Source organism: Microtus oregoni, unplaced genomic scaffold, assembly GCF_018167655.1.
Source record: "Microtus oregoni isolate MIOR12 unplaced genomic scaffold, Mior012 000012F_ref0000307, whole genome shotgun sequence".
NCBI lineage: Eukaryota > Metazoa > Chordata > Mammalia > Rodentia > Cricetidae > Microtus > Microtus oregoni.
The window spans coordinates 13,517,659-13,544,263 of NW_024543071.1; the positions used below are offsets into that span (position 1 = coordinate 13,517,659).

General features: G+C 51.1%; 1 protein-coding gene across 3 annotated transcripts in view; it reads left to right on the top strand.

Moving 5' to 3' along the window:
- Positions 1-26,605, top strand: part of Sh3pxd2a (SH3 and PX domains 2A) — a 204,057-nt gene that overhangs the window by 42,167 nt on the left and 135,285 nt on the right. For all 3 annotated transcript variants that reach the window (XM_041662211.1, XM_041662213.1, XM_041662212.1), the window contains exon 2: positions 1,829-1,909. In XM_041662211.1, the coding sequence (XP_041518145.1) occupies positions 1,829-1,909 (81 nt within the window). The remainder of the gene's footprint in view (positions 1-1,828; positions 1,910-26,605) is intronic.

The following is a 26,605-nucleotide window of genomic DNA, read 5'->3' on the forward strand; positions in this document are numbered from 1 at the left end:
TAGGACTTCTGCTCATCATCTCTGGCTGGGGACATTCCTCCTGATTTCTGACTTTATGTGCTCTCCTTGGTTATCTTTCATGACCAAGACACCTTAGAAAATAAAACACTTAATTGGGCATATGATTTCAGAGAGTTAAGAGTCTGTGATGGTAGAACAGAGGCGCTGGGAAGGCAGCTGGAGCAGCTGCTAAGAAATCACGTCTTGATCCACAACCACAAGGTGGAAAGTGAGACCCACAACTGAGAATGGAGTGAGTGATCTGAACCCTCAAAGTCTGCCCCAGTGACGCACCTCCTCCACCCCTCCAACCGGGTCATGCCTCCTCATCTTTCCCAAACAGTTCCGCCAACTGAGGACCAAAGCAATCAAATATATGAGCCTATGGGGGCCATCCTCATTCAAACCAGCACACCGCCTGCCATAGCACGGAAGGGGTGAGATACAGGATTCAGAGAGTGTAGCCTTGACTGAGCTACCAAGCACCAGGCCTCCTCTGCACGGTTGTGTGCAAGTTCTCTCCCCAGCTGAGGAGTTGTGCCAGTCTGCTTCTCTCTGCTGAAGTTCCTTCTTCATTTAGCCCAGGCCCTGGCTTCTCTGACTGGGAGGTTTTCACTAGAAGAGCCCCACAGACCACTGGTGTCTTGAGTCGTACACCAGCAGCCTCAAACCTGAATGTCTGCAGCTCTGGAGTGATTCTGATGGACATTCAGATGTGGGAGCCTTTGTGTCCACCCTTGCCAGGGGAGATCAGCAGAATAGCCCCCATGGTATGTGTGTGCAGTCTCGGGGCCTCTGGCCCGGTGTAGAACTGGAACAAGCCACATTGTGTGGACAAGGCGCTTTCTCCTCTCCCCCAGAGACCTCCTGAACCAGGTAGCCTTTCGTGGTGGCCTGAAGCTGCAGCCCTGTGTAGCTTCCCAAGAGTCAGCCTGAACTTGGTGTACTTGCCCTGTGAGGCACCCAAAGAGAAACTTCCGTGTACTCCATCCCACCTCCTCTGTGAAGTCAATACTTGTGCCAGACTCGTCGGCTTCTTGGTCAATGTAACAACCCTCTCTGTGTACGTTCTCTGTGAAGGGCAGTAAGCCTGTCGTCAGGAGGCTGAGTTGAGCCACACGTCTCTGAAATCTTTATGGTCTCCAGAATCTTCCAGAGGGAGTGCTGGACTGTGGTGGAGTAACCTGGCTAAGTCTCCTGAGGCCAGGTCTGCCCTTGGGGGGTTTTGAAATATGAGGATCATGGACCTGCAATTTGGGAAGAGCCCTCTTAAAAATCTCATTCACTCTGAAGTTTGAGGACCAGTGGAAATCAGCTATTAAAAAAAAAAGTGCCAGATGGTGGAGGCACAAGCCTTTAATCCCAGCAATTGGGAGGCAGAGACAGGTGAATCTCTGTGAGTTCAAGGCTAGCCTGGTCTACAGAGTGAGTTCCAAGACAGGCTCCAAACCTACAGAGAAACCCTGTCTCGAAAAACCAAAACAAACAAATAAATAATTTAAAAAATATAATGGCCTCAATTTTATGTTTATTACCTACAACACATACCAACAAAATGATACTTAAACCGTTTGTTTTAACCTTCTACAAAGAGAATCTTGATTTTCATTTTAGTGAATGCTTCTTCAGGTATTTGGAGATAGAGAGAGTATTGGCATACATTGTAGCTATCGTCCACAGGTCCTTGACGGTGAGCCAGGCTCTGGTGACAGATGAGAAAACGATGGTCTTGGCTGTGGACCTCCTACAGCAACATTAAACAATACCTGACCCCCCCCTTAGACCCCAGTCTCGCTCATCCGCTCACCCACTCTTCCTTCTCCTGCAGGTATATATTATCAACGTGACCTGGTCCGACTCCACCTCCCAGACTATCTACCGGAGGTACAGCAAGTTCTTTGACCTGCAGGTGAGTTGACCAGAGCCAAATGCTGGCCTGAGCCCCTAATGGGATCCTGTCTTTCATGCCCACGTTCCACTGGAAAGCCTGAGAAGAGCCAAGGGCCAGAATCCAACCTGGCACTGAGGGGCAGATGAGGGAATCCCCACAGAGCCACCAGACTTGTTGCTGTCCCGACTGTTGCATGCAGATACTCGGGTTTTGTCCTTTTCCATGATGGTCCTTCACAGTCTTGCTTTGTCATTCTCCCTTGGCCTTGGGGTGGAAACCATGCGGAGGCCAGAAGGCTGTTGTGGGTCCTCTGGCCGAGTGACTTCTCTGTAAACATCCATGAAGAGACACAAACCACTGATCATTGCTAGTAAAGAAAAACAAACACACAGAGGAGACCAAAACAAAATAAGCAATTTATAGAACTGCATGCTGGGCATACTGCCGGGTCTGCCTGGCTACCCAAACAAGGTACTTGCCACCCAGTTTGTGCGTGTAGATGGTGTGTGTCCCTAATCCATACAGGCATGTTCCTTGAGCGAGATAGTAATACATAGCCACACATTATAATAAAACACAGCTCTCTGATGCGGGTAGATTCATTTTAGGGTCTTTGGGTGACAAGTGACTATTTTACGGTCACACTGGCTTAGATATGAGAAGCTCATGCAATTGACCAGATGGCGAGGAGGACACAGGGGCAATGAGGCTTCTGCAAAGCCCAGACTAGGCTCAGCTCTTCCTGTTTTGTCTCTGCTGAAGAACTTAGCTGGCAATCACTCTTGAATTTCATATCATATCAACACCGTAGACACTGACTGTCTCCCTGTTCCAAGTTGATAAATCCCAAGGAAGATTTTGATTGACTTTGATTGCGCCTTCTCTGGGCCAATCAGAATGCCTAGAGGTAGAGCGTCTTAGAGCATAGACATGAACCCTAGCAGGGTGGGGGCGAGGTGTCACCGTTGTGTATCACTGTGAATGGGCAGCACCCTTCCTCTGTCTGTAAGGAAAAGCTGAGATACTCAGGTTCTTCCTTAGGATGTGAGCGTAATTTAGACCCACACACAAAGGAGAGAAATTCGTACCTAGCCTTCCCAGCCAGCAGATAGTCCTTCCCTTTAGCCCCTTAGCAGTAGACCGTCTTGGAGAGGCAGAGGCAGGCCTATCTGTTTGAGCATTGATACCTGCTTTTATCTCATGATCCTTGTCTCTCCGTTTATGAGACAAGCCTTTAAAAAACACCACATTCCCAGATTATGGGTCCTTCAGGTTCAACGGTGTGGGATTGGCTGTGTCACTGTGTGTGGGAGTGGGCTCCCTCGGCTCCTGCCGTCTGCCTCATCTCCTCTCAGTCTCCTTTGGTCTCTCCAGGATAAGCTGGTGGGATTTGCCCACACCCCATCAATGGGTGCAGTGTGTGGGGACAGGAAATGATAATGCAGTGGGGCCAAGTGTGGACCCTGAAAGGGCTCATTGATGAGTTGGAAGGAGTCTAGAAGCCTGGGGAAACTTCCAAATCAGAATTTCTATTCTGGTCCCACCCCCTCCCAAGTTATAGTCTCTCACAAGAAAGGAATGCCGCCCCCCACCCACCCCCACCCTGCTCAAGGACTCTCTTCCTCCTATCACTGTGAGAAGGGAGCAAGCTTGGAGTAGCTCTGTGATGTGCTGGCCCTGGTCCTGGAATGACTGTGCTTGAGACCAGGCTTGTCTGTGCGGCTCATCCTCTAGCCCCGTGTGTACCTCCGTACGCTCAGTTAGTTTCAGATCAGAGGTATTTATTTATTTGTGGTGGGCATGTGTCTGCCACATGTGGAGGGTGGAGGACATCTTGAGGGAGTTAGTTTTCTCTGTCTGTTCTGTGGTTTCCAGGGAGTGAGCTTCAGCCCCCAGGCTCGGCAGCAAGCATCTTTACCTGCTGAGCCATCCCTCTGGCCCCAAAGATACTTTCAAGCCAGGCATGGTAGCACATACCTATAATTTCAGCACTAGGGAGGTAATGCAGGAGGATAAGGAATTTAAGGCCATCCTCAGCTACATGTCTAGAGGGCAGCCTGGGCTACTTGAGACCATGTCTTTAGAAAAAAAAGGAAAACATTAATTTTTGGCTTCCATTCTGAGTGTGTACAGATTCTTTTCTTTGTCAATATTCCCTAAACAGTACAGTGTAGCAGTTCCTTGCATAGAATGAGTTCCGGGGCATTCGTTTAATCTTTGTGGCGTTAATTCCTTCCCTTGTTTTCATGACTTTCTCATTTATTGGGGTTGCTGGTCTGACAAGTTGACTTCGCAGGTAAACGCTTGATTCTATCCCCAGCAACTGTCAACTGAGCATGCCCATTGGAACAGCTGTCCCAAAGCACCTCCGAAAGCCAGGTTAGACTCCAGAGATGGAGTCAAGAACATCTTAGATGTTGAGGTGGAAATGGGAAAGGCAAGGGCGTTTTCTTCTAAGGATAACTTACTACTCAACTCTCCGTGAGCTGGAGAGGGACAGCTGATTAGGGGATGGACTCATGGCCATGTCTGTATGCTTGGCTATAAAGGGTGAGTTTGAAGATGTAGTCAAGTTAGGCAGGAGGCAGGCAAGGGACCACAAATGCCCCTTTAAAGTCGTCTTGTCATTTGGATGTCTCCCCTAGCGCCACCAAAGAAGGACAGGAAAGCTCCCAGGCTCTGGCTCCATTGGGGGCTGTTTCACAACCTGGCCTGCCAGGCACTGGGCTGCTGTAATTTCTCTGCAAACATTAGCTCATGTGCTGTTGGCCCCTGAGATCCCTTGGCAGAGAGTGCAACTGGGTCAATATTTGGTCAGAGCCAGAAGAGCCCTTGAGCTTCCCCCGCACCCTTGGAAGACAGTCGAGAGAGCTGCCTGGATCTACTTATTTGCTCTAAGGGCTAAAACGGTTTTGAAGAGCTTTTTATCTCTCTTCCTTATTCATCTCTCCTGCACTTTCCACCCACACACCTGACACAGAGCCGCTCTCAGTTTCCAGCTCTTGAATAGCCTGGTTAGTGATGGGTGGACAAAGTTATAACCCCCGAATCATTAATATTCGACTCTGGAATAATGTGCTAGGGGCTGTTATGATGTTATTTATGGAGATTCATGGATCATTGCATTTTTAGAATTAGAGTCCTCTCTCTGCTCTGTGTGTGTGTGTGTGTGTGTATGTATGTGAGCGTGTGTGTGTGTGTGTGTGTATATGTGTGCACGTGTGTGTAGTGTATGCAGGTGCATGCACCTGTGTTCAGATATGTAGAGAAGATGTTAGGTGTGAGATGTCTGTCCTATCACTTTCCACATTATTCCTCCGAGATAAATTTTTCATTGATAGCCTGTCTCTGCTCCCCTGCCCCAGCTCTGGGATTGCAGATGCGTGCAGCCATGCTCAACTTTTTCCATGAGTTTTTGGATCCAAACTTAGGTCCTCACTACAACAAACACTGTTGCCCACTGAGCCATTTCTGCACTGAAGTCTCTAGAATTATAGGAGTTTTCATTCTAAGGCCTTTACTTTTTAGGTTAAAAAACTGTTAATTTTTCTATTAATGAGAAATTTTGTGTGTGTTATGCTTATGTATGTATGTATGTATGTATGTATGAACGCCCATGTGTGTGCAGGCCAGATGTTGACATTGAGTGTCTTCTTCAATCCTTTTTCACCTTATTTATTTTGAGGCATGGTCTCTAACTGAATCTTGATCTTTACAATTCTGCTAGATTTGGTTGGCCAGTGAGCCCTAGAAGAACTCTGAGCCTAGATGAGAGGCAGCAGGGTAAAAGCCTGGGAAGGTGGTTGCTGAGGGGCGTGTGTAGTGTGTATATGGTGTGTGTGATATGGGTTTTGTGTATGGTGTGTTTGATATGGGTGGTGTGTATGTGTGATGTGTGTATGGTGTATGTGATATGTGTGTTGTGTATATGTATGTGTGTGGTGTGTATGGTGTGTGTGATATGTGTGGTGTGTATGGTGTGTGTGATATGTGAGGTGTGTGTGTGGTGTGTGTGGATGGCATGTGCTGTGTGTATATATGGTCTATGTATGGTGTGTGTGATATGGGTGCTGTGTATATATGTATATGTGTGTGTGTGTATAGGTCAGAGAACAGCATGTGGAGGTCAGTTCTCTCCTTCTCCTGTGGATTCCAGGGTTCTAACTCGGGTTAGGCTGGGCCTGGTGTCTGATGAGACATCTCACCCACTGATATATAACTACTTTTGAAAGATCTAGAAGGGTGTACTCCAGATTGGCAACCATTATCTCTGGGTGGGCTTTAGGGGCATCAGTGGAAGAGAGGCTTAGTCAAAGGGGAACTTTAAGCAGAGCAGTAATTAGGGAGAAATCTGGGGAGAGGTGGGAAGTCAAAGAAAAAATGTCCCTTGTAGTTGTTACAATAACAGAAAACAACAGGTTTGAAAAAAATGTATCAAGACTGCATCTAGTAAGAGAAAGAAAATGAAAATAATAATTTAAGTTGCATTACCTCATTTTCCCAGGACCATCATTCTCTATCATTCCTGTGGACCTTAGACCTCATTATAACTAACTCAGGGGCCTATCAAAATTATCTTGTCAAACTGGAATCTTATATTCAGATATTACTTAAAACCGTGAGCCGAGCATTGGAACAGGACGCCGTTGGCAGCCTTGCTCTGGCCCTGATGAAGCGGTAGTGAGTCAGGCAGGGGGCACAGTGGTTAGGATGAGCAGCATCCAGGACTGAGATGGCTCGGTTCCAAGAACCAAGCTCCCTCTGATGAGTTCTTGTAACCTCTCTGGGCCCCTATTTTCTTCTCCTCCTAAAATGAAGTCATCATAAAGACCTGTTTCCTAGGATAACAGAAAGAATGAAATGACAGATTCCATGAAGAGGAAGTCTTTCGAAGAGCGAGTGTGAGGGTCTAGAGAGGGAGGCAGAAATATCTCTTGAGTTTGGCCTTTGAAAACTTAACTCTGGGAGGAAATAGCCAGGGATCCCCAACCCAGCTGGGGAGGCGGGCTTCTTCCTGTGCCCTTAAGATGGCTTTCACTTTTGCCAGATAATGTGGTCTGCTCTTGTGCTGGAGAGGCACTGCGTGCGTGCGTGCGTGTGTGCGTGTGTGTAAAGGATTCCCTAGAGAAACACTCTCATCTCCAAAGTCTTAATTACAAACCCACTTCCTCCCTGTTGTTAGGAAAGCACTGTTGCTGCTATTGTTGTTGTTTTAAAGTAGTTGTTGGTCCACAGCTTTTCCTTACTCTTGGAGAGAAACATCTTATTCGTGATGGAGCATGGGGACTCCGGGAGAGGCTCTCCAAGGACTTCACTGGTTCCTGGCAGTTTTCTTCCACTGGGAATTGGCTGCTGTTTCCTGTAGCCTATCTCTTTCCTCTGGCAGGTCCTAGCTGAGGGATAGTGTGTCAGGACAGAGGGATGGCTGTGGAGGGGCAGGAGGAGAGGCCCCGATGAACCAGTCCCTGGAGGTCAGCTGGCCACTCAGTTTTCCCCTTTGAGTTACTTGTGGTCTGCTGGTGGTCGTGAAAAAAAGCTGAATGCCCCACCCCTCCCCAGGCACATGAGGTTTGCAGCTCTCTGTGCCTGTAGGAACACCCTTATACAGGTGGGGCTTCTCCAGCTGGGGGGCTCAGAACCTGACTTGGAACACACGGGAAGGCTATGGCCAGAGAGGACAGTGTCAGTGAGGGTTCTTACATGTCTGTGAGAAAGAGAAACAGGACGAGAAGCTGAGGCTTGAGAGCCACGTTTAGAATGCTGCTCTTGGGAGAACTTTCTAGCTAGGCCAAGTCTCTGGATGCTTAGGGCCTGTTGGAGCCTCTGAGGCAGCCCAGAGTTGTGCGGCTGTTCCTGCACCTAGATGTCTCCATAGAAACCGGTGCTCTCCTCTTTGACGGGGCTGTGCACACTGGATCCAGGTACCCACCACTGAAGTGCAGAAGTTCAACCATCTCCTGTTCCTATCAGATGCCAGGTCCAATCAGATCGCCTCTCCAGTGTGCCCTGGGAAATCCAAACCCGTCTCTGCCCTTTGTTACTTCCTTGGCTCTTTCTTGGGGTCAGGGTGGAATTATTACCTCATGTTCAGGAAGTTCTTTCTGAGATAGGAAAATCATAACAGAAATTACAGTGTCTTTCGTTTTTCAATATCGGCATGGACTGCTCATTGCTTTAAAACGTCTAGGGGAAGTCTTGTAAGTGAGGACTCTTGGGGAGGGGTACTGTCTACACCCCAAGTCCTTCAGGACTGTTGAGACCTTATCTCAGCTAGAGAAATCATCTGCATGTGACTGTCATACTTTAAAAGTTGCATACTTTTCATAAAACTGGTATTAACTATGGTCACTAAGGGATGGGTAGAATGTGTTTTGTGGTTAGAAGCCTTTAGATACGTAGCTGGCATTCAAGTTACTTTGTCCTAACATGCCCGCAATAGATAACATTCATCGATCACACAATCTCTCCCACCAAGTCTGTGACAGGTATTGTTAATTGGTCAGGTGCCATATGCATCTTAGAGTCTCTAAAAGAAAAAAATAAGGTCTCTTCACTCCCTATCACTTAGCAAAGGACATTTGAGGTGAAACTAATTGGCCATCTCTGATCCTTCTCCTTACCCTTATTTGATAAATGAGGAAAGTGGACCCCATTGGCTAACTTTGAACTTGTCCAAAAATCATAGCATCAGAGACCTGGGAGAGTGGCTCAGTCTTTTTGTTTTTTTTCGAGACAGGGTTTCTCTGAGCTTTGGGTCCTATCCTGGAGCTAGCTCTTGTAGACCATGCTGGTCTCGAACTCACAGAGATCTGCCTGCCTCTGCCTCTCAAGGGCTGGGATTAAAGGCGTGTGCCACCATTTGCCCTGCAAGCATAGGGGCCAACCTGGAAGTTCACATAAGCACCAGTTAGTGTAGCAGCTCGCCTGCAGTTCCAGCCTTGGAAAGCAGAGAAAGGATCCCCAAAGCAAGGGGGCTAACAGGAGTAGCCATATCAACAAGCTCTGAGTTTGAGAGACCGTGCCTCATTGGATAAGTTGGAAAAGCTGTTAGGGGCAATTACCAACATCAACCGCAAGGGTCCACAGGTCCACTCATCCACACATATCTGTGCCTACCGGTGATGTATACACACATGGAAAAAATAAAAAAGGAAACAGATAAACATCCCCCAAATCATGACACCAAAAAGATTTGTGGTACCCTAGCTTGTAGTTCATTCCAGTTGGGGTGGTTCTAATTTGGGAAGGAGGGCAGGAGCCCCGATGCCTCACCGTCGCTGCTGAGATGGCTGCCAGTAGACAGTGGGAGCCAATTCCCTTGACTGTGCCGAGAGCAGGACTCTTGCTAGCTTCTAGAAAGGTCTGAAGCAGTCTCTCTCAGGCTCCATTGCTGCCTGGCTCTCGGCCCGTATCACCTCCCTCTTAATGAATAACAAACCCAGCTCCACCAGCGACCGTGTCTGTCTGAGTCAGCGCACACCACCTGTGCCTGCCTGGAGCTGCACACCTTGTTTTCCTGGTGTAAGGTATCATGCCGGGGTGTGTTTGGGTATCCCATCAGGGAGGCCTTGGAATGCAGTTGCCGCCCCGTGCACCTCCCTCCTCAGTTCCAGGCTCAAAGGCTTGGCCTAGAAAATTCAGTTTGTCTTCACTGAGCCCCATCCACCCTGTTTGGAGGAAGTGGGTGAAGAAATACATAAGCTGGCCGTGCACCCCTCCAAGCTGGAGGATGAAGGGAAGGAAGCTCTTTGGTGGTGGACAGGTGAGTGTGAGTGTGTGTGTGTGAGTGAGTGTGTGTATGTGTGTGTGTTTGTGCAGGCGTGCACGTACATGAATTCTTACGTTTCATCTGTGATCACTTCACTCCTTTCCTGCCAGAGGGCATTTCATACTTCTCCTGGTCCTCCTGAGGAGTGCCAGTTAAATGCCTGGCGCTCTGTGATCCTGAGAACTCCAGGGGAAGAGGCAGGCTGATGGCACTAGCTTGAGTGGGAACCGTCAGCTAGTGGCAGTATCCAAGAATGGCAGAGGAGTGTTGCCCTGGTGGGGCTCCTCTGTAGACCTCCCACACGGGCGTGTGTGCTGGGGTGTCCCAGCTGTGCAGGCTGCTCCCTGTTGAAGGCCCGGAGGTCTCAACATCCTGTACTTCTCAACTCCAGATGACGGCAACAGTTGGCTTGACGTTCCTGGAACTATGCATATGGGACAGCTAGGATAAGGGATGGCAGCCTGAGTCGTAGGCCCTCCTAGGGGAGGAAAGAGTTGACTTGTATCTCTGGGAGAGGTGAACCTCATCACTTCCATCTCTCATCGACCAGCCATGGGGTCCGAGCCTCAGCAGCTAGGTGATCTTAGGTTCTGCAATCCCTGGATCCAAGGCACGCTTGTTCAAGTGGGACCGTAATAGGAGTAACTGAAGAACTGAGCTGCTTCTGTTATAGCTCGCATTGAGCTGGGGCCAGGGATTTCAGCTCCCCAGAGACCCCCTACTGTTGTATGACATCTCACTGTCCAAGGGCACGTGCAATTCCTGATGCCACATCTCTGATGTCCAAAGTGGGGTGACAGAAGCACAGACAGTGTCAGGCAGATTTACCTGAGTTTGGGCCTCGGCCCCGTCTCTTACTGATGACTGACTGTAGGCCGTCCCCCAAGCCCTAGAGCTCCCCACAGCTGTAGCTGCATTGGTTGTAGCTGCGTCGGTTGCAGAACTTGCCTCTGTGGCTATGAACTGTTTGAAGGGACAAAGCACAGGAGACCCTCCCCGCCAAGCCAGGAGCAGCCAGCGGACATAGCTGTTAGGGGACTGTGGATGTAGATTCTCTGGGGAATGAAGGTGCTCAGGTCTCCAGGTTTCTGCAAGTGCCAGCCCGGCTGGACTTGGGGATCCGTCTCCAGCTTCAAAAGGGTCTCGGGCATGTCTAGAGCTTCGCTGAGCGCGTGTTCCTGGCTTGGCCAGGGGACAGCTTTCAGAGCAGCAGGCCTTGGCTCTGTCTCTAATTAGGGAGCCTTCATCTGTTGCCTGGCAGAACAGAGTGGCCAGTTCAGCCTTGTTGGAATGCTGGAGGACGGGGGGAAGTGGCTAGGCAGTGGAAAGGGGGGCCCTCAGGCTAAATGGATGACATTCAGATATACAAAATAAAATTGAAAAAAGAAAAACTCAAACAGGAAGCATGCGGCTGGTGTCTGGGCTGGTGGGGAGATGCTTGCAGAGGTGGCTGTGTGTGTGACAAGCTGGCCATTCTTCCCACTGTGTCTCCCAGGGGCGCCTCCGGAGGCCAGCCTGTCTCCCTCCCCAGTGAGACAGGCTTCTTTTGTCTTGGGTTTCCCAGTGCCTCACTTCTCAGCTTGCAGCCATAGGAAGAGGACTCCCCGGTGGAAGGGTGGCGAGAACCCCTGTGTGCTCAGTGGATGCTGGCTGTGCACACTCTTTCTCCATCGGGCCGTTCAGTGGAGGTGCAGCCAAAGCAGAATGTCTGGACCAGAAGGCCATAGTTCTAAGAAACTCATGTAGGGGGGCTCAACTCTATAGATCCCATCTATTGCATCACACTGTGTGGCCACCAGGGTCTGGAGCCCACACAGGCCTGAAGGCAGGTGCCTGAGACCTCACTGCAGCCATCAGGATATCCCTTGTACTTCTGCCTCCTCCCACAGGCAGGACAACTACCTGGAGGGGTGACCTCTAGCCGGCCTGCAGGGTGGACTAGAAGGTACCCAGATGTTTAGGGATATTTTCCCTGTGGCATGTCCCGATTCTCTGGCAGATGCAGTTTTTCCTACAGGAAGGCCTATGAGCATCGCCCAGATGGGAAGGCCGGTGGTCATGGCTCTCTGTGTGGGCACGGCTCCCTGCAGGGACATGGCTCTTGGTGGAGATATGGCCGTCTGTGTGGTCATGCCACCCTGCAGGGACACGACTCTCGGTGGAAACATGGCCGTCTATGTGGTCATGACACTCTACAGGGGCACAGCTCTCTGTGTGAACATGGCTCTCTGCAGGGACACGGCTCTCTGCGTGGGCACCACACTCTGCGGGAGCACGGCACACGGTTCCCTGCAAGGGCATGGCTGTCTGTGGGAACACAGCTCTCTTCGTGGGCATGGCTGTCTGTGGGAACATGGCTCTCTTGCGTGGGCTGCTTTACAAGGCTTCCCCGGGCAACCCCACCCAACTTTTATTTTCTCTCTGGGATTTCTCTTTTTCCATCTGGGTTCTACTTCCTCCCTTACTTCCCCCAATGTGGAGAGACTGCTAGAAGCTCTTGCCTGAAAGAGATTCCTGGGGGCAATGACAGAAGACAATTCTGGCCTGGAAATCAGCTTTGGGAACCTGGGAAGAAGTCATCAAAGCCAGAGTCAGGCCAGCTGTTAGGGGCCCCTGAGGCATGGCAGGAGAGTCAAGTTCAGTTGGGACCACACAGACCTAGCTGGACATCCTGGGTCCAACATACAGTGAACTGGCTCTTCCTCTCAGACCTCCCTCAGAACAGCACTGCAGCTCTGACCACTCTGCTCCCACCCGAGAGACGCGGACTTAGTCTTCCTCTCTGCCTTGTGCTTCTGTTCCCAGGCTTTCTGCCAGTCAGGGTGCACCTTTTCAGACAGAAGCCATGTCATACCATGGCCCTGTGCATAAGCATCCTGAAAGATCTGCTGTCTTTTCCGAATGAACTCCGAACTCCAGCCCCGGACCCTGTGTGATCAGTTCATGGGCCCTTTCAGACTGACCCTGCTTCCCTCACTGCCACCTCAGAGCCTTCCTCCTGTCCCTGCTGTTGTCTCTTCTCCAGGACTCCCTTCCCCACATCTTTAAGAGTGGATCCCTGAGCATTGGGCCTCTAGTCACGAAGCAAGACCTCCCTCCTTGACCACATCAAGGCCTCCTTTGACCACGTCAAGGCCTCCTAGGCCACGTCAAGGCCTCCTCTGACCACGTCAAGGCCTCCTCTGACCACGTCAAGGCCTCCTCTGACCATGTCAAGGCCTCCTCTGACCACGTCAAGGCCTCCTTTGACCTCGTCAAGGCCTCCTAGGCCACGTCAAGGCCTCCTAGGCCACATCAAGGCCTCCTCTGACCACGTCAAGGCCTCCTTTGACCACGTCAAGGCCTCCTAGGCCACGTCAAGGCCTCCTCTGACCACGTCAAGGCCTCCTTTGACCACGTCAAGGCCTCCTAGGCCACGTCAAGGCCTCCTAGGCCACGTCAAGGCCTCCTTTGACCTCGTCAAGGCCTCCTAGGCCACGTCAAGGCCTCCTCTGACCACGTCAAGGCCTCCTTTGACCACGTCAAGGCCTCCTAGGCCACGTCAAGGCCTCCTAGGCCACGTCAAGGCCTCCTCTGACCACGTCAAGGCCTCCTTTGACCACGTCAAGGCCTCCTAGGCCACGTCAAGGCCTCCTAGGCCACGTCAAGGCCTCCTCTGACCATGTCAAGGCCTCCTTTGACCGCCTACCTTGTCTTCAAGTCTCTTCTTCTGTCATCTTATCAGCCATTTGTTGGCTCTCACCTTCCCCACAAAAACCCTTGAGCTTTAGGAGAAGAAATAGCTCCATGGCTTCTGTCTTCCCAGTCACTAGAGCAATGCTTGTTTACCAGGCCAGCAGGGAAATCATTGTGAATGGACCTAGGGAGCATCGGCTGTGGGAGATGGTGAGGGGCCACATGCTTCTCCGCTTCAAAGGCAGGTGTGTTCGCTTCCACTCCTTTGGGCAGTCATGGTCTTCGCCTACGGACTGGTCTGCCGTCACTTGCTGAAGATCTTATTGAATCCATGGGGGGGGGGGGACAAAGAACATTGGGACTTCTTGAGTTCTAGCTGTGCCTGAAGCACTCTGTGCCCTTATTCAAATACAGGTTTGGGTGTAGCCAGCGGGCAGGGTGATGCCGCTTTCCCACCAGGCTCTTAGCTGATGTCCCTACTGTTGGTCTCCGTTCTCTGTGTTGTTTCTTCTTTCTGTTCAAGTGTGATCTCTGGGCAGAGCCATTGGGTCCTAGCCCGAGGTGACCTGGAAGGAACTGGACCTGAGTTTGGGCTCCTTGAGAGGAACATGTTTGGGCACCTCTAGAAGCTGCCTAGGGATGGTGTGGACCGCCTCAGAGAAAGGGCAAGCTTGAAGTCACACACCAGGAGTGCTGGTGGCTGGCTGAGGAGGAGGCGGCCCCTGCCTGCGCTCTGTATCCCTGTACTTGCTGCAGACTTGTAGGACCTGGCTCTCCAGCGGTGGCTCATTCACTATGGGAGGCAGGGCTGGCAGGGCTGGGGAAGGATGGCTCACTTTGTGCAGAAGTCCCCATGCAGGGACTGTGCTGCCTGAGCTGTGTGGCCCCAGATCATTCCTAGGCGGACTCTACATTTTACAGTCTTCCCTCTTTCAGTTTAGTTCAGGAGACCTTGACTAAACTCCCTGTATTAGAATAATACAGCCACTGTCTAACAAACTCTCAGTGACTTAACATAAGAAACTTTCATTTTCTGTTCGTGTCCCAGACCAAAATAAGTCAGTGGCAGGTGGCAGGTTCAGCTCCAGGAAGCCATTCAGGAGTTGGGACTCACCCGTCTGCAGACCCCATCTCCTGTGGATTGATATCTGAGGCCACTGGAGGAGTGCAGGGAGAGTTTCATAGGTTGCGCCTGTGGAGTTGAGGGTGGAGCCTGCTCAAGTTCCACCAATCAGGATGCGGTCACGTGACTATACTGCCAGCAAGAGAGGGTAGGAAGCCTGGGTTTGATGTGTCCGGTGTGTTTTGACCACTGTGGTGAACAGTGGGACTTCCAATGCCCAGGTTCACTTCTATACACTTCCAAGCATTCACGTAAACAGGTCATGTGACAAATGTGAAGTTCTAGAAGCATGGCCACTCTGCAGAAGCCACCTGCAGAGGAGGGAGCTGCAGGAGCGTGCTGTGCTGGTGAGGACCACAGACAGCTGTGTAGTGTGTGGGGACGCATGTGAGGCAGCAGGACACAAGACTACATGTACCAGTGATGCAGAGGTCCTGAGCATGCTGGTCCCATGCAGATGGCAGAGAGCCAGTAGCGGGTATGAAGCCCGAGGCAGCAGCATTCAGAGCTGGTGTTTACTTGGCACCGTGATTACTGGGACATTAGTGACATTCATGTGGTTGTGAAATTTGTAATGGACAAAGGGGAGCATTGGGGAGGTGACCTCCCCAAGTTCCTGGTTCAGACAGTAACCCTAGCCAGAACTCAGAAGGCCTGAGTGTCCTTTGCTGGGCTCCCTTGTCTGCGCAGACAATAATAGTAGCTTTGTGGAGGTGCCTGGACCCTGTGCTGCAACCCCAGTGAGTTTGCTGCCTGGAAAGGCTTGGCTGGGTCTGACCCGCACTGTCTGCGGTCATAGCTGCTCTCTGGCCCCAGACAAGCAGACGTGAGCTCCTGGGTAGCTAAACCTCAAGGGGAAGGCTGGTAAAAGAGCTGGGCTCTGCCCACTCCACCCTTGCCTTCTCTTCAGCCTCTTCTTTTGTTTTTCCTTTTGTACAAGACATTTGTGGGGAAAGAACGTTAAGGCCTGGAAAGACCCTGACCCGCGTAGAACAGAGTAAACAGCTAGGCATGGTGGTGCACGCCTTTAATCCCAGCACTCGCAAGGCAAAAGTAGACGACCTCTGTGAGTTCAAGACCAGCCTGGTCTACAGAGTGAGTTCCAGGACAGCCAGGGCTACATAGTGAGACCTTGCCTCAAAACACATACACAGAGGGGCTGGAGAGATGACTCAGCAGTTAGGAGCGCTGGCTGTTCTTCCAGAAGATCCAGGTTCAAATCCCAGCACCCACATGGCAGCTCACAACAGTCTGTAACTCCAGTTCCAGGGGATCTGATACCTTCACACTAATGCACATAAAATAAAGTTAAATAATTAAAAAAAAAACACACACACACACAGAGAGAGTAAGAGGTGGGGGAAGAAGGAGGAGGAAGAGGAGGAGAAGAAGAAGAAGAAAAGGAGGAGGAGTAGGAGAAGGAGAAGAAGAAAAGAAGCAGCAGCAGCTAGAACTGAGGAAACAACAGGGAACGAAGCCACTTGAGTTACAGAAAGACAGAAGGTGTGAGCGTGCCATCATACACATCCTGACTTCCTGGTTGGCCACTCTTTCCATCAGGAGGGCGTGTTAGAGCCTAGACCAGAATCTCATTGCCTTGAACAGCAGTTTCACCCTAAAGGTCTGCCTAGGCCTCATCTCTGTTCTCTGTCCCAAACTTTGGGCAGAGTTTGATCTCAGGGTACCCAGGGCAGTTTGGGAACCACAATCGTAGCCATACAGTAGGTAAGAATAAAAAACTGAGACTGGGGGAAAAGGTTCCATTCTGTTCTCTTCCCCTCTTCTCACGTCTTCAGGGCCTCTTCCCTCTTTTTTTTTCTTGGATGTTCTGGAAAGCTGTTCTGGAAGAGGGAGGTGTTGGCAACTTTGGGCATAGTTTAGAAACCTTAGGAGGGGTCTCTGGCAAGGCTAAGGGACCACAGACCTCTAGGAGGAAGCTGGGTGATCATAGCCAGACTTCACCTCCATGTGGTTGTTACCACCCTGCCCTGACCGGGCATCAGTAGCACTCTGTCCAGCTGCTGCCCTCCCCCCAGCCTGTTTCTTTTCCCCAGCCTGTGTAGGAGCCAGCTGTGTCTCTCTAAAATTCACTTTGCATGTTTTCCTCCTCTGCTCAGCATCCTCCAGGGACTCCAATTTCCTCCTCTCAGATTCAGCCCCGCCCTCCTTAGGATCAGGACCCTCCAGTCCAGGCCACCTTCCTAGGAGTGAAGGAGGAAGAGCCAGGGAGTACCATCCCTGGGCATTGCAGTCTCGTGAGTAGGTTGAGGGTGCCCTGTTCCCTGGGGGAAACTACATCTCATGGCATGCGTGGCCTGCTCACTTCTCCCAAAGCCAGGCTGGAAGCTGGGTAAGCCCACACCTCTGCCCTGGCATAGTTGCCCCTGGCTTTCCCGGTGGTTGGCTTCTCTGGTATTATGCCTACCCTTCCCTCTTGGCCAGAGAGAGCTGAAGGGCGTGGGGACTAACATGGGATGAAGCTAAGAGCTTTAGGATGCAAAAGGCCGTCAAGTCACCGAGGACAGACCCTACAGGCCTTTCAGCCATTGACAGTAAGGGGTGGCTGGGCCTAGTGGACGCTGCCCAGCTTTCCTGGGAGCTAGAAGGCTTCAGGACAGCACCAGAGATGGAATGGCACCAGGAGTCAGGTGTCACTGTCTTAAGACAGCCAGGTATCACAGACTGACAGTAAGCTAAACCTACCTTTACCTGTGCCGTCCCACTCACCCATACTTCACTCCGTGGCACTGTTCTTACTCAGAGATGATGGTCTAGCTTTGTGTCAACTTGAAACAAGCCAGAGTCATCAGAGAAATGAGAAAATGCTTCCATAAAATCAGGCTGTAGGCAAGCCTGTAGAGAATCAGTGGTTGATGGGAGAGTGTGCCTCAAGTGTCCCGTGACTGAGTTCCACTGCCGCACCACGTCTGATGGTTTCCTTCGTTCTCCGCAGTTCTAACCATGTTGCGTGTTTTCCCTCTTCCACCTCACGTCAGTCCCCGGGGAAGGGGCAGGGGTAATGGGCCTACCTTTCAGCAGCCCTTTCTTGAGTGTTTTTGCTATACCCATGGATCCGGACACTACAGCTATTTCCTCACTGGGGTTACTGTGGCCCAGAGAGGGTTTCCCAGTTCACCAAGTCTTTGGCAGGATGGAACTGGAACCCTCCACTTGACTCCGGTCCGTTGCTCTCTCTCTCTTCCATGTATGTGGCGTGAGCCCATGGAGATAGATATGGGGAAGACTGGGGTAGCCAGCCTGCTTGGGCACCTTCCAGGCACAGAGAGAGGGCTCACAGTCTGGAAATAGCTCTGATAGCATGCCACTGATTTCCTCCCTCTCTGAGTCCCTCAGCAGGTGGTAGGCGATTGGCCCAGCCTCCACCATGTTAAATGTAACACATGTCCTGGCTGAACACCCTCCCCCAACACACAAACACCTGCTGAACTGCTGGGAAAATCTGAGGCCTCCACTCTGAGACTGGCCCACGCACACCAGCTGGGCAGCTCCCTGGGGCCCCTGGATACTCACAACTAGGTAGGGCTTGGCCAAAACAGCTTCCCCATCTGCCTCCCACTATCCCCACTAGCTCCTCGACCTCAGAATAGAGCATACTGGTTAGACCGTGCTACTGTCCCCGCCTAGCAGACAAGGGAACAGATCTGTATAGAGCTGCCCGGCTCAGCCTGTTTATTCCTCATGTTTACTAACTTGCTGTGCCAAGCCACTGCGACTCCAGCAAGACTTCTGGGAGGAGGAGGGCAGCAAGTTCCCTTTAGTGGTTATCTGTTGTCTTAAGATGAATGTGTGCACACGCACGGTGTGCGTGCGTGTGTGTGTGTGTGTGTGTATGTATGTGTGTGTGCACGCACACATGCGTGTTTGTGCGTGTGTGCATGTGTAGAGAATAATGCTCTCCCAGTCCATATATTGACAACTAAACCCCAGTCCTCAGGAAGTGGCCGTATCTTTGAGATGAGGTCTGTTCTGGAGTAGGCCAGGTCTCCTGTGCAGCGTGACTGATAACCTTCTCAAAGGGGACATTGGGTCACAGGGAGAGAGGCATGTGCGGACAAAGGTGATGCTTCATCAGCCATGGAGTGTCCTGTGTGGCCAAAATGACCAGAAACCAGGGCGAAGTGAGCAGCAAAGTCTCCCTTGCACCCCAAGAAGGAGCCTAGGCCCCCGACACTTTGGGTTTGGGATTCTGGACTCAGAACTGTGGGACAATAGGTCCATGTCATTTACACCACCTAATTTATGATACTGTGCCATGATGGCCCTGACAAAATAATCCAGTCAGAAAGCACATGGCCTGGGGTTGTGACTCAGTTAGTGGGGCCATTGCTTAGCATGCACTGTGTCCCAGGTTTAATCTCCCCAGCACAACGTAAACTGGCCGTGGTGGCCCTTGCCTGCACTGAGAGGTGGAGGCAGGCAGAGTTTATAGTCCTTCATCCTCAGCTGCACCCCATGTTCTAAACAAAGCCCAGCCTGGGCTATATGAGACTCTGTCACAACACACACACACACACACACACACACACACACACACACACACGGAGGAGGTGGGGAAGCTATATGCCAAGAAGTGAGGGCGACCTCTAGAAGCTGATGGAGGTGTGGGGACTCTTTCTCCTGGAACTTCAGGAAGAGACACCTCTTTGACTCCACCAGACCGGATGGAGATGGCTGTTCAGTGAGCATTGGTGCCTCAGCAATTCCTGCAATGTTTCTCCTACTCCTCTACCCCTAGAGCCCATAGCTATGAGTGGCAGTGTCCTCCAGCTGACTTCTGGCAGTGGCTCCATCCTTTGCATTTCTGGGGCCGCGCCAACATGTCTGGTCCACTTTGGAGATGCACGCTGGGCACCCACCCTTACCAACACTGGTGCCAACTGTGTCCTCACTCCCAAGCCTCCACCCTGGATCTCACCACTTTCCCTGACACATGGTGGCATTTTGCAGGATTCAGGAGCAAGGCTACTCAATCGCTCTGCCTGCCTCCTGTAGCAGCACCGACCCTCACACCCACAAGCCTTTGCTCTTGTCCTCCGGCTGAGTGCCTGTCTTCCTTTCGCTCCCACTGTGTTAATTCAGAGCCTAGCTCTCTGGTCCTCTTGGGGAAGTCTGCTTTGCCTGCCCAGTCCCTCATCTTGTCCCTTCCCCAACTTTTATTATGTGTAAGCAACATGACCCTCATCCAAAGCCACCCTATTCCTGTGCGGGTGTCCCAACTCACTCAGAGTCTGTGGATCCTCTTAATGCGGTGTGTAGACCACCATGGTAAAGGGAAGGGCTTGGATCAGTGACAGCTGTGTGATTCCAGAACACACTCAAGAACGACTTCTTTAACTTGTTGCAGACTTTGGAAGCTACAGTGGACCCCTTTAGGCAGTGGGGAATGTTCTAGTACCCTGTATTTTGGCTTTAGCATGTTATGGTTTTATGACCCAACAACCAAGTCATCCTTGCCAGGGTGGAAGAGTCCTCTCTGTTGCTGTCTTCTTTCTTGGGCTTTCTTAATGTCTGCATGAGTGTAAGGTCAGCTGTGGGGGGCTGTAGTGTTGGGTCAGCTGTGGGGGGCTGCAGTGTTGGGTCAGCTGTGAGGGGCTGTAGTGTAGGGTCAGCTGTGAGGGGCTGTAGTGTAGGGTCAGCTGTGAGGGGCTGTAGTGTAGGGTCAGCTGTGAGGGGCTGTAGTGTCGGGTCAGCTGTGGGGGCTGCAGTGTTGGGTCAGCTGTGAGGGGCTGTAGTGTAGGGTCAGCTGTGAGGGGCTGTAGTGTAGGGTCAGCTTTGGGGGCTGTAGTGTTGGGTCAGCTGTGAGGGGCTGTAGTGTAGGGTCAGCTGTGAGGGGCTGTAGTGTAGGGTCAGCTGTGAGGGGCTGTAGTGTTGGGTCTGTAGTGTTGGGTCAGCTGTGAGGGGCTGTAGTGTAAGGTCAGCTGTGAGGGGCTGTAGTGTAGGGTCAGCTTTGGGGGCTGTAGTGTTGGGTCAGCTGTGAGGGGCTGTAGTGTAGGGTCAGCTGTGAGGGGCTGTAGTGTAGGGTCAGCTGTGAGGGGCTGTAGTGTAGGGTCAGCTGTGAGGGGCTGTAGTGTAGGGTCAGCTGTGAGGGGCTGTAGTGTAGGGTCAGCTGTGAGGGGCTGTAGTGTTGGGTCTATAGTGTAGGGTCAGCTGTGAGGGGCTGTAGTGTTGGGTCTGTAGTGTAGGGTCAGCTGTGGGGGGCTGTAGTGTTGGGTCAGCTGTGAGGGGCTGTAGTGTAGGGTCAGCTGTGAGGGGCTGTAGTGTTGGGTCTGTAGTGTAGGGTCAGCTGTGGGGGGCTGTAGTGTAGGGTCAGCTGTGAGGAGCTGTAGTGTTGGGTCAGCTGTGAGGGGCTGTAGTGTAGGGTCAGCTGTGAGGAGCTGTAGTGTAGGGTCAGCTGTGAGGGGCTGTAGTGTTGGGTCAGCTGTGAGGGGCTGTAGTGTAGGGTCAGCTGTGAGGGGCTGTAGTGTTGGGTCAGCTGTGAGGGGCTGTAGTGTTGGGTCAGCTGTGAGGGGCTGTAGTGTTGGGTCAGCTGTGAGGGGCTGTAGTGTTGGGTCAGCTGTGAAGGGCTGTAGTAATTTTGATGGGGGAGCTTGCATCCATCCTACTGTCCAACATCAGCTTCAGCATCTGGGATCTCTAATGACCGCCCCATTCTAGGCTGCCCGCTTCTGTCCTACAGTGAACCATAGCTCCATCCCCCATCCTCTTGTTCTCCAATCTTTTTTTTTTTTAATGAGTTGTGGCATCTTGCCCATTGCTTGGACTCCAGAGGGTAACCAGATTAGCTGGTATGGTTTTGGAGCCACTGTCCACACTGGTTTGCTCTGCTTTATATGTATGTAGGTCTTAAAGAACGGGGGAGAATGTTAATGAATGTATCTCAGGGAGAGACCATGTTAACAAAAGTGCCCTCCACTCCAAGCCCCGCTCTGCTGGGCTCTCATTCTGCTCAGTATTGAGACCCCCGCCCCCCGTCCTTCCTTCCCCTCCTTCCTTCCCCATCTTTCCTCATCTGTTCCTTGCTCGCTCGTGACTTCTCCCTCTCTCCATTTTTACTGAATTGTGATCAGATACACTAAGCACAGTATTTACCACTTGAGCCTTTGTGAACTGCATAGTTCAAGGATGCTAATGTGTTCCTTTGTCGAACACCCACATTTTCTTCTCGAGGTCTTTTCTTATTCTCTTCAAGGACTTCCTGTCTTATACCATCCAGGGATTAAATTGTTTTTAATGAGAACCAAAAGAAAAAAAAAAGGTCACCTCTTGAGAAATCTCTGAGTTTGTGTGTAACTTCTTATTGGTTGTGAACGCCGACGGTTTCATTTCCTCCCAGCACTAGAGCTTGACTCAGGGCCTTTAACATGCTGGGCATGGCCTTTTTTTACACTTGGTTTTGAGACTAGATCTTTCTGAGTTGCCCAGCCTGGCCTTGAACTCACTCTGTAGCACAGGAGGGCCTTGAACTTTCCATCTTTTTGCCTCAGCCTCCCAATTAGCTGGTATTACAGGTCTGCACCACGAGACCTAGGTTCCTTTCTAGATTGAATGCCTCTCAGCAAACACTGTGTGTGTGTGTGTGTGTGTGTGTGTGTGTGTGTGCACATGCGCACACATACATGCATTTGTTTTCATTCTTTTTGTTTTTTGAGACAGGATTTCTCTGTAGCTTTTGGTTCCTGTCCTGGAACTAGCTCTTGTAGACTAGGCTGGCCTTGAACTCACAGAGATCCACCTGTCCCTGCCTCCCGAGTGCTGGGATTAAAGGCGTGCGCCGCCACCACCACCCAGCTATGTGTTAATTAGAACAAATAACAAATGTAAATGAAAAATGTGTAAAATGTGTAAAGTCTTCACACATGCTGAACATCAAATCAAAGAGTTTGGTTTCACAGGGGTCACTTAAGACCATAGGAAAATACAGATATTCTCATTACAATTCATAACCGTGGTAAAATTAAAGTTATGAAGTAGCAATGAAATAGTTTTATGGTTGGGGGGGGTTCCACCACAACATGAGGAACCATATTAAAAGGGTTGCAGTATTAAGAAGGTTGAGAACCACTGTTTTATAATCAACCTAAAAATTATTTTTTAATTGTAAAGGGTCTAAAACCACTAATTTTGAAAAAGAAAAATTTTAAGACTTAACAAAATCCTCTAGAGATCAAGAGGATGGTATTGGGGGGGGGGGTCACCAGACAGCATGAAGTCCTGAAACAGACTGGAGTTTGTTGACTTTTTGACAAGAACGTAAGCTAATTTAGAAGGCAGAGGAGCCTTCTCAGCAGGCTAGCAGACTGCTCCGATAATGGGGTATCCACTCCTGAAATCTATGCTGACATTCGATAGCAGGTTTAATTTGAACAGAGAATTCTGCCAAACTCCCTTGTCCCCCAAATAAGAGGATTTTGCTAAATAAATACTTTAGAGGTAGCACCTAGTCCCCCCTATCTATTATTTATATACCATCATGTCACATGGGTCCAACAGGACGCCTCACTGTTTAGGGGCAACGAGTTCTCCTCTTCAGTACTTGAATAAACAGGAGTAAACCACCGGGCTGTGGCTGTTCCACAGTTAGCTGGTAGAGTATTTGTCTCACATGCCCGAAGCCCTGAGTTGGTTTTATCTGTTTTACCAACACAAAACTGACGTGGTGGTGTGTGCTGGTAATCCCAGCAGGTGGACAGGAAGATCAGAAGTTCAAGGTTATCCTCAGCCTCGAAGTGGGTTCCAGGCCAACTTGGCCTCCATAAAACCCTGTTTCAAGGGGGTGGGGGTGGCTGGTATAAATCACAAAGGCTGTGTCAGTTTGTCAACTAGGATTAACAAATTTGAAGTTCTGTTGGGAATCAAAGAAGAAACATGGTGCCCTCTGGCTGGGACCGTCCTACAGGACTCTTAGAGTAGGTCTCACTGGGAAGGCCATCGGGAGCACAGGGACTGGGAGGCGTGTACAGGGTGAGCCGCTGCGCTTAGCGTTCTCTGATTTAACTGGTGTGGGGGTTTTGTGATAGTGCTGTGGTGTGGAGCCTGGGATGCTGGGAGCTGCCATGCTGGCTTGCCTTTGCTGCCACTGCCTCTATGATGCACAGCCACCCCAGCATCTAACATAGGAGCTGCCAAGGCCACAGGACAAACGGGTTCTTGAGGTTTCCTTGCTCACTTGTGGTCCTACAGACTGGGCGCTGGGCACTTCTCTTTTTTAAGGGAAATTTGTAGGGCTTCACTGAGAAATCCTGCCACACACCCCCGGGGATGTTCTTTTTGTTCCCTTGGTCTGACTCTAAAGGATTAAGGTGGAAACACTGGATGGAGCTCCTCCCTCTCAGCAGGCCAGCCGTTGGACCTCTTGGGTTACAGATGGGCCCCAGTTGGGTGGGCCCACCTCCTTTCTCCCCAGAGTTTATTACTGCGGAGCCCTGCCCTGGGAGAGGGTGGAATCAGCTTTCCCCGGCCGAGCCAGCTCCTGGAACCGAACTGTCCAGTATCTCTCTCACGACCCACCCCTTAGCTAAACAGTCCGTGTTGAAGGGGTTGTGCTGTGCTTTAAAGGCTGCTGTGGCCAGGCACTTCTCGCTCCAGGACCCACCCTGGCAAGGAGACCTGCTTTTCTTCTGTCCTGACTCAGGGCCTCCAAGGGTGACAGGAGACTCTACTTGCCTGAAAAAGTGGCCACAGCAGAACCCCACAGCTGGTGAGACCCTTCTCATTGCCCAAGCTCCTAGGCTTCCTCCTCGGGAAAGCCTGGCCAGGTCTTCAGCTTATGCGTCTCTCTGTGGGGCTCAGCCTTACCCGTCGGGCACTGTGCGGCTTGCCTGCCTCCGAAGGGGTTACACTGGTGCTGGATATCCAATGTGGACACGCTGCCCACCGTCCAGCCATCTTAGGCCCTTAACTGTGCATCCCTCCCAGACCAAGGGCCGCTGCCTTCACACACTGCTGGCTCAGCTCCATTACGTCACCTTTGTTTGGTTTCTGCTCTGGAGTCACGGCCAGGGCTTTTGATTTCTTTGGAAGGTGACCTGTCGCTAGATAAAGTATCACTGGCAGCTGCTTAGCCTGGCTTTGTGTTCCATGGCCGTGGGTCGTAGGACTCATGACTGGGAGGACCCCACTCCAAGGCTCTGCTAACTTAGCTGTGGTGCATTCGGTGATGGGGCCTGGGCACCACACCTGAGGGCTACCAGTACGGAATGAGCCAGCTGGGGGCTCACAGCTCTGGGAAAGCCCTGTTGAGCCAGGACTCAGCAGATGGCCTCATATTGGCTGGGGTACAGAGTGGGATGCTAGTTAAACAGAAGTACGCCAAGAGGAAGCCGCTCTCTCTAGGGAGAGGGAGGCAGTGGGCCCTTGCACTGTGCCCTCTCACACCCCAGGAGCCGTCTACAGAAAACTGTCCCACACTTGCCAGGCTGTCACAGATGACCCTACATCCCCAGGAGGCACAAAGACCCACTGTGGAAATTCAGGTTTTGCTTCCACTGGGAAGGCAGCAGGAATGTGACGTCATTGTCAAGCCCGAGTTGTCTGACTCTTTACCCAGAAGCCTTCTCCTCAGCCACTATGGAGCTCTGTACCCCCCCCCCCCCCCAGAGCACACAGGAGGACCACTGCGCCCTGACCTGTGCTGTTCCACAGACACACAGTGTGAGCTCCATAGGTAATCACAGCAGTTTCTGGGAGCCACTTTAAAATGTGAAAGGAAGCAGGCAAAGTTAAATTTTAAAATATTTTTATTTGGGGACTGAAAAGGGGCTCGGTGGTTAAGAGCCCTTTGTGGTCTTGCAGAGGGTCTGGGTTCATGGAGCACCATATGGGGGGTGGCAGCCACCTGTAACTCCAGCTCCAGGGGTTCTGATGCCGCTGGCCTCTGTTGGCACTTGCGTTCATATGCACAAATACACACACACACACACACACACACACACACAGAGTTAAAGATAAAAATACATAAAAGTGTTTCATTTATAAGTTGTTCTAGAATATTCTCAATATATCATCAATACCAAATTCTTTTTTCCCATTTTTTAATTTTATGTTATGTTTTGCCTGCATGTTTATCTATGTATCACATGTGTGCAGTCTTTGAGGAGGCCAGAAGGAGGCGTTGGATCCTCTGGAACTAGAGTTATAGATGGCTGTGAGCTGTATTGATGGATTCAGACTGGGGTCCTCTGGAGGAGCAGACAGAGCTCTTAACTACAGAGCCATCTCTCCAGCCCCTAGTACAAAATTCTTAATGAAACACTTTTCCTTCCCTTCCCTTCCCTCCCCTCCCCTGTTCTATCTTTCTCTCCCCTCCCTTTTCCCATCCTATCCTTCCCTTCTCTCCTATCACCTCTCCTTTCATTCCTCTCCCTCTTTCTCTTGTATACTCCTTATCCAGCATGTCTTACCTGCAGAGCCTACCTCGACCTGGACTGGCTGCATTGCAAGGGACCCTTGTCATGTGCAGACAGAGGTTACCCTGTGGGTAGTGCAGCCATACAGCTTTGCTATCGGCAGTCTGCACACCCACAGTTTCCATAGCAACTCTGAAGTGGAAAAGTGAAGGCACCTGGGCCCCAACCCAGCCTCTCAGAACCAGAACTACGTTCTGATCACTCACAGTTTCCTCCTTTGCTGGGTGAAGGTTGTGAAAGCCCAGCATGGGAGCTCCTTCATGGCGATGTCGCCATCTGACTTATTCCTAACATGTAGCAGAGAAACTGTCATCTGGAAGGCATACTGTGTCTTAGCGAAAAGGAATGAATGCAGGAAAAGCCCGAGTCCCTCCCTGCCCACTCCTCCCAGCGCCCCGTTCCCTGTGCTCAGTGCGAGTCAGAATCTGAGGCCCAAAGTAAAACGATGGAGTTAGAGGTGATGTGGGTGGCAGAGCTGGAGGGCCCTGTAAGTTTGTTACCTGAGGAGAAACTAGAGATTACAAAGTTGGCACTGAGGAGGAGGGCGGTCAGAAGGTGAAGAAGGCCAGCACGGCCGTGCACACTTGTAACCCAGCACGTGGGAGACTGAGGCATGAGGATCAAGAGTTCATGGCCATCTGGGCTGTATAATGGCCAGTGTTGCCCTATAGCAAGACTTGCCCGAGTTCCTCAGTGATACAACCTCGTAGGTGAGGTCTCAC